This window comes from Vipera berus, assembly GCF_964194415.1.
Source record: "Vipera berus genome assembly, chromosome: 7".
In the NCBI taxonomy this organism is placed as follows: domain Eukaryota; kingdom Metazoa; phylum Chordata; class Lepidosauria; order Squamata; family Viperidae; genus Vipera; species Vipera berus.
In genome coordinates this window covers 54053743-54068642 of record NC_138209.1, presented here as the reverse complement: position 1 = coordinate 54068642, position 14900 = coordinate 54053743, and the positions used below count along the sequence as shown (strand labels likewise).

Here is a 14900-nt window from a genome sequence, read left to right as displayed (position 1 = left end):
ACAGAGAAATAGTATTTTCATTGATAGACCAGTGCCCACTAAGTGTGGTATTCCCAATTTTTACCTTTTTTTCTTTACACATTTGCCCTATATTATTTGTATAGTTCTGATTCATTTTTGTTTTTAATTAGAATTTATGAAGATAGACTATTGTAGACTCCTTAAAGTGGATTTTATTTATTGATATATTTGGAATGGCTTATAAATCTTGCAAATAAATAAAATAATTGGTGGTAGAAATACAGAAAAGAAGGGATTATGGACTAAATCTTAAGTGACACCAAGCATGTAGTATAGGAAACCAATGTTTAACTGAATGGAAGCAAAGACTGCACAGGTGGACGTCGACTTATGTCCATTTGTTTAAGGACTATTCAAAGTTATGACGGTGCTGAAAAAAGTGATTTACAACTGGTACTTGCCCTTACAACCATCACAACATCCCCCGGTCATGCAGTCAAAATTCAGGCACTTGGCTACTGGCATGTATTTATACAGCAAGTTCATCTTTCAAGGGAGATCCCAACCTGAGGTGTGAAACAAGGACATATATTGTATCCTTTGTTATTCAACTTTTACAGTAGTTCTGTGGTTAAAGCCCTTACTGATACATTTTTATACTCTTATTTAAGGTAAAATGTTTCTTGCTTATGCAGATTGTCTCACAATATTTTCAATCAACCCATTTGGGTTTGAGAATGGTATATAAAATATAAATTTATATAAATTATATATAAATAACAGGCAATCATCTAAAAAGATTTTGGAGTTAGGAAAGGTATTGTAAATATTCAATTGAGATTCTATCACTGTACATGGAATTGCTATCCAAATCTGTATCTGTGTATCATAGATAGTGACCACTGGTGCCTTAGTTTGTAACTCTTAAAGATTATAGTTCATTGTGGTGGGAAAAAATAGACTGAATGTGCTTGGTTATGTGCTAGCTGGGCTATATAATGCTACTGAGTTACTTTCAAAGAAGTACTTCTAAATGTGGAAATGTGAATAGGGTATAATAGAAATAGAGCTGGAAGGGACCTTAGAGGTCTTCTAGTCCAGCCCCCTGCTCAAGTAGGAGAACCTATACCATCTCAGACAGGTGATTGTCCAGTCTCTTCTTGAAAATTTCCAGAGATGGAGCGCCCACGATTTCTGGGGGTAAACTGTTCCACTGGTTGGTTGTCCTCACTGTCAGGAAGTTTCTCCTTAATTCCAGGTTGCTTCTCTCTTCGATCAGTTTCCAACTATTGTTTCTTTGCTCTGGTGAACAAATTGACCCCCTCTGCCTTGTGGCAGCCCCTTAGGTACTGAAATACTGCTATCATGTCTCCCCTATTTCTTCTTTTCTTTAGACTAGCCAAACTTGATTATGATTCATTCAGGTAGCCATGATTGTTTCTAGGATTATGCTGCTGTCTGTACAACTGCCCTCATGGACTCTGTTCTATTTGCAAATGACTCGACAAAGATTTCATTATAGATAATACAAAGAAAATATTGTTGCGGTGTGAGGCTGCTAGGAAAAGAGAATGTTCTATGTTGAATATTGTTAAATAAAGAACTGAAAATAAAAGTTCCAATAATACAGTTTCAAAGCAGTTTCTTAAAAAATGCACTTTAATGCGATGATTTACAAAATAGAATTAAATTCAGTGGCAGTCTGTATATGTTTAAATTAATTATTTCTAGACAAATCCAGTAAAAGCAGCATATGATTCCAAGATTGCATGAATTCCACTTTTATGTATTATACATCACTATAGCGTGTTAAATTTTTTAAAAAGGCACAATTTTTGAAAAATAAATAATATTTAATATTGGCTGAGATTCAGGAACCATTTTCAATGTTCTGAGCATAAAGATTTCACCAATTTCCTGTTAAGAGAGCTTGCTTGAGCCAATGAGATATAAAGTTGCAAACAAAACTGTTCCTGCTTGCTGAAGATTGAATGTCTTATGTTTATAATGCTTTACTGAATTAGGGCAATGGTGCAGTAAACTATAGATAATCATGACCACAATGGAGCCCAAAATTTCTTTTGCTAAGCAAGACAGTTGTTAAGTGAGTTGTGCCCCATTTTATGATCTTTATTGCCACAGGTGTTAAGCAAATCACTGCAGTTAAGTGAATCATGCAGTTGTTAAGTGAATCTGGCTTCCTCTGTTGACTTTGGTTGTCATTAGCCAACTGGGGAGGTTGTAAATGGTGATTACATGACCCTGGGACAGTACAATTGTCAGAAATATATGCCTGTTGTCAAGTGTCTGAATTTTGATTCCATAACCATTGAGATGTTGCAACATTTGTAAGTGTGAAAAACGGTCATAAGTCACTTTTTGCAGTGCCATTTTAATTTTGGATGGTCACTAAACAAATGATTGTTAAGTCAAGGACTACTTGTATTGAAACTCAGGTGCTATAATTATCAGATTTTCTGATAAGGAAATTGTGAATTAGTCAAATCACCATTAGCTACAAAATACACCCTCAGATTATTAGCAGTAACATTTGTTCTCATCACATTTTTATACTTTCTGTTTTTCTCTCTTATACTTATTCAGTGCCCCCTTTTTCCATTGCTCAAAAGAAACACCTTTTATAAATGCAATATATTTTATATGTTCATATATTTTTCTTCTTTCTGTCCTTCCATTAAGAAATCTTTCCTTCAGTCATCATTTTTCGAAATGTAGTATTTTCATAAGTGCACATTTAATAATTTCTGTAGATTTCCAAAAACGTTTTTGGCAGTGAAAATTATTTTTCAAATTTTGTAGTTTTTGTAGTATAATACATTAGTGCCAGAAGGATTCAAAATACAAAAGTCAAAATTTCATAAAAAATCTTAAATCTGCCTTTAATTGTCAGCATCTGCTACTGCATGAATAAAAGGTAAAGGTTCCCCCGCACATGCGTGCTAGTCGTTTCCGACTCTAGGGGTCGGTGTTCATCTCCGTTTCAAAGCCGAAGAGCCAGCGCTTGTCCAAGGACGTCTCCGTGGTCATGTGGCTGGCATGACTAGACGTCAAAGGCGCATGGAACGCTGTTACCTTCCCACCGTAGTGGTCCCTATTTTTCTACTTGCATTTTTACGTGCTTTCGAACTGCTAGGTTGGCAGAAGCTGGGACGAGTAACAGGCACTCACTCTGTTACGCGGCACTCGGGATTCGACCCGCCAAATTGCTGACCTTCTGATCGACAAGCTCAGCGTCCTAACCCACTGAGCCACCGCGTCCCTTTTTACTGCATGAATAATACTCTCTATTAACAATAAAGGAGAATATTTGTATTATGAGGGGTTATGAGGTTATGAGGGGTCCTCTGAGTGTGGCTGTGTTCTATCAGATGTTTCATTGCCCAGACTAGGTAATATCATCGGTACTAGTGCACTAGCACACGACTGGCACTGATGATGTTACCTACTTTGGGTAATGAAATATCTGCAGAAAAATAACCAAGCTCAAAAGAGCATCAAGAACCCCCCCACTCTCTGTTAATTATAGCTTCATTGAGGTATTCCAGTTATAACATGTATATTACTTCAAAAATCCTTTTTGTTTTTCCTGTTTAAAAAGAAGTGCACATCTAATTATTTGTGTCTTCTTTCTTTAGCTTACAAAGGAAGCTAAATGGAGTCTGAACAACTGTTCCATAGAGGTTACTATAGAAATAGTTACAACAGCATAACTAGTGCTAGTAGTGATGAAGAATTGCTAGATGGAACCGGTGTTATCATGGATTTCCAGACCTCTGAGGATGACAATTTATTAGATGGTGACATATGTATTGGTGAGTCTGGATATTACTGCTGTTTATATTCTTTAATTAATTTATTTTATTTATATCCTCTAATACAGGGCTTTTCATCTGGTGGTACGCATACCACCTGTGGTACTTTAGCAAGTGGCAGGTGGTACGCAGCCCTGCCTAGCCAAGTTTAGTGGGGGAGGGAAAGATCCAGCATTGGCAAGGATTTACTGTGAGACAGTCCTCCGGAGCTGCAGAGTGGCTGGGGCGAGGGAAAGGTCCCAGGCTCACTTCATGAGAAAGGAGGAGGGGGGGCGGAGACAGGAGAGGCTATAAAAGGAGGCAGTTTGGGCGGGAGACAGAAAAAAGAAGCAGCCTTGGGAGGGAAAGAAGGAGGAGGGGGGGAGAGGGGAGGAGATCAAGCAGGCCGGCCATGAGCCGATCTACAACTTCTGTGGCAGCCACCTCTGCTGGCAGCAACAAACAGGCAAGAAATGCAGTGGGGGAGGGGTTGCCCTCCACGAGGAATGAAGAAAGGTAGCAATGAAGAAAGGCAGCATCAGCTGGAGGTAAGACATGGAGGGAGGGAGGGAGATGGAGAGCGGAAGAATTTTATGTGCTTTTGTGACTTTGAAGTTTGGGATTTGTGCAATGTGGGCTTTGTGTTCTTAAAGAGTGTTTTGCAATTTCTATTTTGCTGATGTCTCATGTTAGCTTCTATTGCTCTGCTATTGTTAGCTGTAAGTTTTACTGCAAGGGATTTTGAATTATTTTTCTCCTGAATGGATTTTGTCTGTAGCATTCCTTTACTTATAAATGGAGCCATTTGGGGAGGCTGCCTTAGCCGGCAGCTGTACTTACTACATTTTTTTTTCTTCCTTAAGTGCCGGCTGCACTCCTTAACTTTCCTTTCTAGCCAGTAGCTAATTCTTAAAGGTGAATGCACCATTTTAAGCTAGTTCTCTCAATGGCTTGTCTTTTCTGTCTCTGGAGGCTTTTCCTTGTTTGATGAATATATGGAGAGAGGGAGGCAGGGAAGGAGGGAGGGAGGGAAGGAGGTCCCGCCTTAGCACTTGGCCACCAGCAGCCCTGCCATTGACTTTGCTTATCAAAAGGTTGCAAAAAGGGGATCACATGACCCTGGGACACTGTGACCATCATAAATATGAATCAGTTGCCAAGCATCCAAATATAAATCACATGACCCTGGGCATGCTGCAATGGTCATAAGTGTGAAAAATGGTCAAAAGTCATTTCAGTGCAATTGCAACTTTTGAACAGGTTTTTTTTTTGGTCATCAAGTTTTTGACATCTTGCTAAGTGGTACTTGAATACTGCCATATCCCAAAAGTGGTACAATCGGTGAAAAGGTTGAAAAGCCCAGCTCTAATACAGTGGTCCCCAACCTTTCTAATTGCATGGACCTGCTGCAGCAGCGGTGGTGGCAGTGCAATGTGGGGATAGATTCATGCGTGCAACCTAGCTTCTGCACATTTGCCTGCCATTTGCGCGGCCTGTTTCCCAACATGCAGCCCCTAACAGCAAAAGTAGTTTTGTGACATAATTAATCTGGCACTGTGGTATAGCTTTTTTAGAGACAGTACAGGTAGTCCTTGAGTTACAAGTGTAATGGAGCCTGCCCATTCCACCTGTAACTTGAAAACTCAGAGTGAATCTCATACCTTGAACAAGATCACTTCCTTGCTCATTGCACATGGCTCGTTAAGTGAACATGAGGTATCTCAGGTGGGGAAGGCCATGGAGGACCTAGTGATGGAACAGGCCCCAAACCACTAAGATACCTCATATTTCCCATTCTCTTCCTGTCACGCCAGACTCACCTTGAAAAGATCCGTCTCCTCTCTGCCACAGTTCCTGCTGCCACCCAGAACTGAGGCCGGTGGATGCATCCGCCACTCTCCAATGCCCCGATCTGGGTACCGGAGGCCTTCTCCAGGCCACTGTCACCCAGATCTGAGGCCAGGGAATGCTTCCGTGGCCCTCTGGCAGTGGCCTGGAAAAGGCCTCCAGTGCCCAGATCAGGCCACCAGAGGCCTGCAGAAGCATCCCCTGGCTTCAGATCTTGGCGGCAGCGGCCTGGAAATGGCCTTTGGCATCCCAATCCACCCTCCAGATGCACGTGGAAGCATCCCCTGACTTTGGTTCTGTTCTTTGTTGCAGAGAACAGAGGCCTAAAGTACCATGAGATCACGCAAGATCAGTAGTGTGAGATCTCGCTTCATTGATCTCATGTGATCTTGCATTACTTTAGGCCTCCATTTTCTTTCTTATTCCTCCCTTCTCTGGTGGTTGGAAAGGCGTGTGACGCGCTTCGACAACAACTCTGCTGGCTCTCTCGGTGGGAACCTCCCATCCTCTATATACCCCCATTTCGGCTACTTCGCAAACTGCTTCCTCCACCCCACCCCACCCCACCTCACCCCTCCCCGCAAAAGATGCCGGGGTCGACAGCGTTTTTTCTACCCGGAACAAGCAAACACGCAGGCAACCCTGCACTATTCAGCTCAGTGAAGTCACGCTTGGTTAAAAAACAGATTTAATAATAATAATAAGAAGAAGAAGTTGGGCTGATCAAATGTTTCAATAATGACTGAAGGAGAGCTGCTTGTACCTTGGTCTTTGTGCTGGTGTCTTGACATGCCAGTGTTTTTATTTATTCCATTTATTCCATTTGATCAGCCCAAAGTACAAAAAAAAACACCAAAAACAAGGTCTAGTTTCACGGCGATGAGCGACCGGAGTGCCAATCAATTAGTTAACAGACTTCATCAGTTCCAAAATCAAGATCACACCGGCAAGCTTTGTCAGTTGTCACTCGCGGCAGTACAAATACACTAGTACGGAAAGCTGCCATTCACTTTCGGGGGGAGGAAAAAAACACACAACAACACCGCACGCTTTAAAAGATTGGAGTTTTGCAGCCTTTTTTCTCGGGCCCGTCCGCCACCTTTAACTTAAGGCGGCGCTCTCGATTTCCTGGTGTGTGTGTGTGTGTGTGTGTGTTTCTTTCTTATTCCTCCCTTCTCTGGTGGTTGGAAAGGCGTGTGACGCGCTTCGACAACTCTGCTGGCTCTCTCGGTGGGAACCTCCCATCCTCTATATACCCCCATTTCGGCTGCTTCGCAAACTGCTTCCTCCACCCCACCCCACCCCACCTCACCCCCCTTTTTCCAAACATTTTGTTTGCACCTCTGGGCCAAGCACGCAACTCCGAAAACGATCCCACCACTGGCAACTCCCTAGCACCGTAGGCAAAAACTAAAGTCGAAGCCACACCTGACAATCGGGGAGGGGAGGGGAGGGGGGGAGGAAGGAGGAAGAAACCAGCGCACCCTTCGCCCTTTTATTGTCGCAATCGAAGAGGCAGGAGAATGCGGGGTGGGGAGGGGAGAGAGAGAGAGAGTAGAAATCCCTATTTTCGGAGCCGAGAAGAGAAGCGCGGCTACAGCAGTCGCTAGAGTTCCCCCCAAGGGGGCGGAGAAAGAAGAACTCTCGGAGCGTTTCTTTCGTAAATATGCGCGCAGGCACACACTCGCCCAGCCGCGCACTTCGCCCAGCTTCTCGCAGGGAGTTTGCAAGCCCTTCGTTTCTCTTCAGGGCCGTCAGAAGGGCGAGCAAGTCTCTGCCCTGCCCTGCCGTGGGGGTGGGGAGCCAAGCGCGCTTGACGTTCCTGGAAACGAGAAGGGCCTGCGGAGACTGACACCAACCCGAGTGCCCAAGCGGGTCTTCTCAGCGTCAGGCAAAGTAGCTCACATGCAAAACAAGCCTGGCAGAGGAGCCGGAGCGGCTCCGTTGCTGGGGGTGCGTCTCGGCCGGGGCCTTGCAGGATCCGGGCGGGCGTCTTTGCTCGCCGCTCCGGCTCCTCTGCCGGGCTTGTTTCGCATGTGATTCTGGGCCAGGTGCTGCTGAGGGCGAGCAGAGGCGCCCGGGCGACCCCAGCAGCGTCAGGCAAAGTAGCTCGGCCGCGCGCAAGTCCTCGGTAAGTCCTTTTTTTTTGTTCACTGGAGTATAAGCCGAAGTGGATTTTTTCAGCCCAAAAAGTGGGCTGAAAAATTCGGCTTATACTCAAGTATATACGGTACTTCAAAGATTTAGAAGAGAGTACATCCCAGGTTGGAACAAAGAGACTGAAGGACGTTACCAGATATTCCTACAGAGCGGTGATCTGGAGATTGCCGATGGTCTCTTATACAGCTTGGATGCAGCTCAATGTAAGAAGTGGAAACAATATACAGAATCACTAAATTTCAACAAATCCAGCAGGAAAGCTTGGAGTCTTTTAAGGAAACTGGGTGGAGTTAGACAACCCACACAAACATCCAATGTAACTCCTGACCGAATAGTTTCTCATTGTATCTCTCTCCAAAGCTCCAAGGGTGAAAGAACATTCCACTATCATCAAGAAAGTGCTTTCAGCTTTTTGGTGGTCAGGCTGAATGCTTTCTAAGTTCTCTTGTCCCTTCTCTATAAAGGAAATTGACATTGTCATTGGTACTCTGGAATGTGGTAAAACATGGCATTCATCCAGAATTCCTGATAAACTTCAGAAGGTGCATGCAGAATTGGATTGGTAAATTCCTCTCAGACACAGTTTCCAATGGCTGCCTCCTACCAGAAATCCAAAACTAAAATAATATCACTTCTAAAACCTAGCAAATCACAAGACAGAGTTGAAAGCTACCGTTCAATCGCCCTGCTACAAATTCCTGGAAAGATTAATTATAAACAGAATAGGTTCCATAATAGAGGAACATCTGCCCTTGGAATAAGCCAGCTTCTGACAAGACTGGAGCTATATAGACTGGGTGCTAAGCCTAGCAGGCTATATTGAAGCAGGTTTCAATGAGGCTTCAAAACCACAGCCATGCTCATAGACTTAACTGTGGCATACAACACAGTTTGGAAGGGCAAGTTGTTATACAAACTCTGCCATATTATCCCCTGCAAAAATTTCTGTCTGCTAATTAATAATATGCTTAGTGATAGTTCCTTTCAGATAATAATGGGGGATAACGTAAGTAAGAAGATTAAACAATGGCCTCAAGGCTCTGTAATGGCACCAACACTATTCAACTTACAATATCAGATATGCCGGGACAAGGAAACACAAATTTGGATGCGGTGATGATTTGGCAATAGCAGTACAAGAAAAACACATGGAGATGGCTGATAGCCTCCTGTCCAAAGATCTTAAAATCTTAGAAAAATTCTTCACTCACTGGAGCTCACTCCTAGCACCAGCAAAACGGTAACTACCATATAAATCCCTGAAGGTCTACCAAGCAACAAAGTATTTGGAGTAATACTATACTGAGCTTTCTCCTATAAGTTACACCTAGAGCAGCGATTCTCAACCTTTTCTATACCCCACATTCCTAGAATGCTTCTGATATATTCTCACACCCCTTATAAAAGTAATACCTAGTGTCAGGACCCACCCCAATCCACATCCCAGGAAAGAACAAACTCTTGAAACAGAAATTGTCCAAAAGGAGTTTTTACTGAAACATGATAGGTAATGGGAATACTAGACAGGATCTGAACTGTTACAGTTTGGTGCTTTTTTAAAGAGACCACGGGTCGAAACCCCTCCCTCCAAGCCATCTGGTTTGTCCTGGATCAGTTTAAATTCAGGTGTCAAATCCTTCCATGGGAAAGAGGGAACTCTCATGTCTTCACAATTGCTCCCTCCCTTTAGAGATTCTAATCTGAGATACAAACCAGATCTCTTCCCCCCCCCTTCCTTTGTTGTTCTCAGTTCAAAGGTTCTTCCCCTGGTCTTTGAAGACAGCCTCCTGGCAGGCTGAATACACATCCTCTCTTCTCCTCCTTGGAGAAATTGCAGAATCCAGGGGGAGGGATAAGATTTTAAAAACATATAGAGTTTTATGAATGGGATATAAATGGATTCTGACACCTGGTTTGAAGATGATGAAAGTGAATACACATTCAATTTGAGTAACAAACTTACTTAAACGTTGAATGACGTGAAGATAAAAAATAAGAAAAAGTTATAAAAATTCAAATACATGCAAACAGTCAATTTGAATTTAATGACTTTTTTGCTCCTGCTTCTTTATGATTTTGTCGAAACGTGGCACTTTGTTGCTGATGGCAATCCACAGGTCTGCTTGTGGTTCAGGCAATTTGTCGATTTTGTCTTGATTGACAAAAGAGAACTGAATCTTGCCTCAGATACATATGTCAACAAAATGGGATAAGGACACCCAGTGCCTTTTCACAAAGTCTTAGAAATCTATCTATTGCTGAACACCAATACTCCTCCAAAGTGTTGCTTTCAAATTTCATTTTAAAATCCTGACTTGTCCACAAATCAAGATCTTCCTTTAGCTCATCATTATCTGACATTTTCTCCAAATTGTAGGAATATGGATTCACAATCCATCCTTCAGAAATCTTCAGGTCTCCAGCAGCAAAATATCCATCAAACGATTTTGACAGCATTTCCAAATGAGCCACGATTTCTTCATGCACAATTGAAGTTGGAGATCCATGATCATTAACCATATTTTCAGGGGATGGAAAATTTGAAAAATTACCTCTCTCCACCCATCGATGCTGAAGAACAAGCTTTTCTTGAAAGCATTCAACTTTTTGCAACATGTCAATATGTTTATGTTTCCCTTGAAGAGAAACACTCAGATCATTCATACAACTGAAAATGTCTGCCAAGCATGCCAGCATTTGGATGAATTCTTGATTCTTGAAAGCTGAGCAGATGATAGTCACATTCCTCCAGCAAAACTTTGATTTCTTCCAACAGTTCAAAGAAGCAGGTTAAAGCTCTTCCTCATGAGAGCCAGCAGATGTCTATGTGAAAAATCAAAACTCTGCATTCATTTCCCAGTTCTTCACAAAATGATTTAAAGATCCGATGGTTTAGAGCATAACCTCTAATCCAGTTGATGATATTTACGCAGTGTCAAGTACTTTTTTCAAATTTAGAGGCAATGTTTTTGATGCCAACGCGTGACAATGAAGGAAACAGTGGGTAACTTGCAAGTACGGAATCTCCCCTTTCATCAATGCAGAAAAGCCAGATTTATTCCCTAGCATCGCAGGGGCACCGTCAGTGCACACAGAATCAATTATTTGGATGTCTAAATCATGTTTCACAAAGAAGACCTTCACAATCTGAACTACATCTTTCCCTTTCATGGTTGTGTTCATTTCTTCACAAAACAGGAAATCTTCCTTTACAGTTCTGTCATTAACATACCTTACCAAGGCAATGAGTTGACCGCAGTTGGACACATCAGTTGACTCGTCCAACTGAAGAGATATCTTCAGGGGACTGGATCTTATATCTGAGATAACTTGATCCAAAATATCTTCATTCAAATCGCCAATTTGGCTGTGAATGACATTGACAGTGGCACTAATCCAAGGTTCTTCCCCGCTTTTTGGCCCAGAATAATTTTTGCCACATGGTTTGATAAGCTCTTGCGCAACTGTATGTGTCTTCTTGGACTTGGCTACTTTATATGTCACTTGGTATGAAACTAAGGGTAGTGGTTTGTCAACAGAAAAGAAACCTAACTTTGGAAGGGTTCTTCCAGAATCGAAATGTGCTCTCTTAATTTTCAGTGACCCAGTATCATGTCCAGAAACCTCTGCTCCACAATGCTTGTTGTTGAAGTGCTCTTCAGCTTAGATGGCTTCAGATCCCCGTTGGAAAACACAGCATTACAAAACATGCTCTGGGGTTTTTGAAAATCCTCCTTTCCTGTAGAAGTGAAACCAAAGCACACGTAGTCATCATTCCATTTCCTCTTCTTTGACATAATTAATAATTGATTGGGTTGAGCAACTTAATTACAATCAATTATTTTTTTAAATTAAAACGTTTTGTAAAAATTACAATATAATCCCCAACACCAACCCACTCAAAAAAAAAACCTCTCCCTCCCCCACTTCCCAAAGCCGAACACAGGGTTACAAATATAATAATCATAATCTAACATTAACCAACTATATAAATAACCAAGTTCATAATGCACTTTAACTCCCCTTTAACGTAAATACAAACAAATAAAAGTGAACATAATAATAAAAACAAATTAATATCCAAGTTATTAAACAATACTAATACTAAAAATAATAATAATACCATATAATTAAAACTAATAAAAATTCCACTATAATAAACTATTAATAATAATAACAATCTAAAATTTACCCATAAGCTAAATGGAACTTTTTGGTCCCATACTTATTCTGAATATAATCTATCCATCTTCTCCAGACCGAAATGTATCTTTCTTGTGAATGATCCTTCTGATAAGCAGAAATCTTAGCCATTTCTGCTAAATTTGACACTTTAAACGTCCATTCTTCTATAGTAGGCAAACTATCCTTCTTCCAATATTGCCCTACCAATAACCTTGCAGCTGTTATCAAGTTCAACATCAAATTAGTTTCTTTAGTATCACAATCTATAATAACACCCAATAAAAATAGTTGTGGGGTAATTACAATCAATTATTGACAACCATGGTGCCCGCGTTGAAGGGACATCACATGCACCACGGCCCACGTGCAAGTGCTACAGCGATTGGATTATATGGGCAGTTGAAGGAGTGAAAAGGATGGTCAATCCTGGGGGGGAAAGGGGTGAATTTTCCCCCCCCCCATTTTTTTAAAGATTTACGCCCCTGGTATCTACTGAGTGCTGACAAATCGAGTGTTTGTGAAAGGTTGTGTGTTTGCACTTCTAGATCAGGGGTCTAGAAAGGGTCTTTCTGGGTTGCTCCTATGGGAAAGGGAGGGACAGGCACCTTTATGCACACGTGCAAATGTGGCTATGCATGCATGAATGGGGCTCTGAGCATGTGCGCCCCGCAAATGGGTCTGTGAGCAGCTCTTCCTCACGCTGGCACGAGGTTTGCAGCTCGTCTAGCGCTGGCGCAAGGGCAGGGAGTGAGGTGCGAGGCTCGCAGCTCGGCTAGTGCCGGCGCAAGGGCAGGGGGTGAGGCACAAGGCTCACAGCTTGGCTAGCGCAAGGGCAGGGGGTAAGGCATGAGGCTCGCGGCTCGGCTAGCACCAGCAAAAGGGCAAGGGGTGAGTGCGCAGCCACTCACATGGCCCATGGCCCGGTGGCCAAGAGACCACAGCCTGGACCTCTTTTCTAGATGACTGTTCTGTTCGAAATAATGGCAACAAATTATGCATTTACACTATAATTTTGAAACTTCTAAACCCAAGGTTTTGTACCCCCTGGAATATTGTCTTGCACCCCCAAAGGATGCAAGCACCCTTGGTTGGGAACCCCTGACCTAGAGAATACAGCAGCAAAAATCAATGCTAAGAACAACATACTCCAGAAATTATGTGGAGCTAAATGAGGAGGTTCAGCTGCCACCCTCAGGTCATCAGCACTAGAGTTGGTCTACTCCACAGCAGAATACTAGTTAGTTAGATGCCATACTGAGCGACACCATGAGGATTATATGTGGATGTATTAAAACTACTCCGACTTGCTGGCTTCCTGTTCTGAGTCATATAGCATTGCCAGCTTTACAAAAGCAAGAGGCACTAGTGAGAATACAGAAAAATTATGAATATCTCACTCTTACTGGCACATGCTGACCTTCCTCATTTATCAACTGGAAGACACTAATCCAGGGAATCCCCACTAACACTTGCAGAACATCTGCCCAACAGCTTTAACATCGATTCCCAATGGAAAGCCAAACGGGTTGCTGAATGTCCAGATTTAGGAAGTTATATAAATAACCCCACAAAAACAGTGCCAGTCTTTGAACTATTATGTCAGCAATGGACAGCCCTGAATACGATTCACACCTCATATGCCATCTGCATAGTATGCTCCCCTCAGTGTAACTGTGGGGTCCCATGTCAAACTGGATCACATCCTGACTGACTGTAAGTTGAGTGCATATACCAGTCCAGTATCTGATTTTTTTAATGTAAACGATGCTGCGCTTCAATAGTTAAATGGCCTAGACATTGTATCAAGAACAATGCTGTAAGGCTGATATGGCTGCCTTTTCAGTGATCAGACATAAATAGAAGCTAGTGTTGCTTGATTTAGCTTGGACTTCCTTAAACCAGTTTATTCTGCTTTACTTCATGCTTAGTCACCTTCAGGCACAGCAGACTTCATGGATTGTCTGCTGTTCCACCTTCAAGCACTCCTAGATTGTAGTCAGTAGCAACCAGGCTGCAATAATTTCCCTTTGATGACATCATCAATCCTGGAAGAACGGAGTTGCTGCAATAAGCCACACACAATCCAAATCCTAATTGAATATGGCAGCTTCCCAGTCTGCTGCTGTTCTATAAGAAACGCTGTAGCTGTTGTGCTCTTAAAACCCCTTCTGTCAAGCTCATGGAAGTATCTTCTGATCCTTATTTACCATACGATGGGGGAGGAGACGGCATTCCATTAAGAGAATTGCATAAAAGAGGTATAGCAAATTCGTGTTGTGATTTAGTTTCTTTTACCTTTTTGTCATGTGACCAGTTGCTTTCAGAGTGAGAGAGGTTTTTGTTTTTGTTTTTGTTTCTTTTAAACACTGCATTTTGGCAAGCCTCTCTGATTTGTTTCACACTATATACCTATGTGAGTTTTGTTGCCTTGCTGGCAAGTCATTTTTTTTCCTTAAAATTAGCTAATTTGTTTCAAATCATCAGCAAGCGATTCCATCTTTGGTATTTGGTTTTCTTTTTTAAAAAAATAGAAGACTCAAGCTTTGATGTAAATTGTGTAATGTTATAACTCCTTAGTAATGGCTGCCATAACTAGATGACCAGCATTAATCAAGGAAGCTATTTTGACTCCTCCGTGAAAGAGAATGCTGTTTGTACTAGGCGTTGAAGTCTCTACGTGCTATATAGCATTAACTCCTTCATGGCATTCTGAATGCTCAGTGAACTATGAATTTACTTCATGATTTAAAACAAGTTCTTTACTGTAAAAACAAAATGGGTTATATTGGTTTTTATTTGCAGCCTCAGGAAGTTTTGATTTCAGTGTTATTTTTTACTGATAAGCCATTTGGAAATCGTATGCTGTAAAATATTTTTATGCTTTTTCTTATATTAGGTGCTTTGAAGCATTGTTAGAGAATCAGCAGTTTTCAG

General features: G+C 41.9%; 1 protein-coding gene across 7 annotated transcripts in view; it reads left to right on the top strand.

Moving 5' to 3' along the window:
• Window positions 1-14900, top strand: part of CLCN3 (chloride voltage-gated channel 3) — a 74936-nt gene that overhangs the window by 5643 nt on the left and 54393 nt on the right. For 5 of the 7 annotated variants that reach the window (XM_081332607.1, XM_081332608.1, XM_081332609.1 and 2 more), the window contains exon 2: window positions 3618-3794. In XM_081332607.1, coding sequence (XP_081188733.1) covers window positions 3635-3794 — 160 coding nt within the window. In that variant the 5' untranslated portion in view covers window positions 3618-3634. Of the gene's footprint in view, window positions 1-3617; window positions 3795-13755; window positions 14225-14900 lie in introns of those variants that run through there. The other 2 variants (XM_081332614.1, XM_081332611.1) reach the window with 1 other exon arrangement.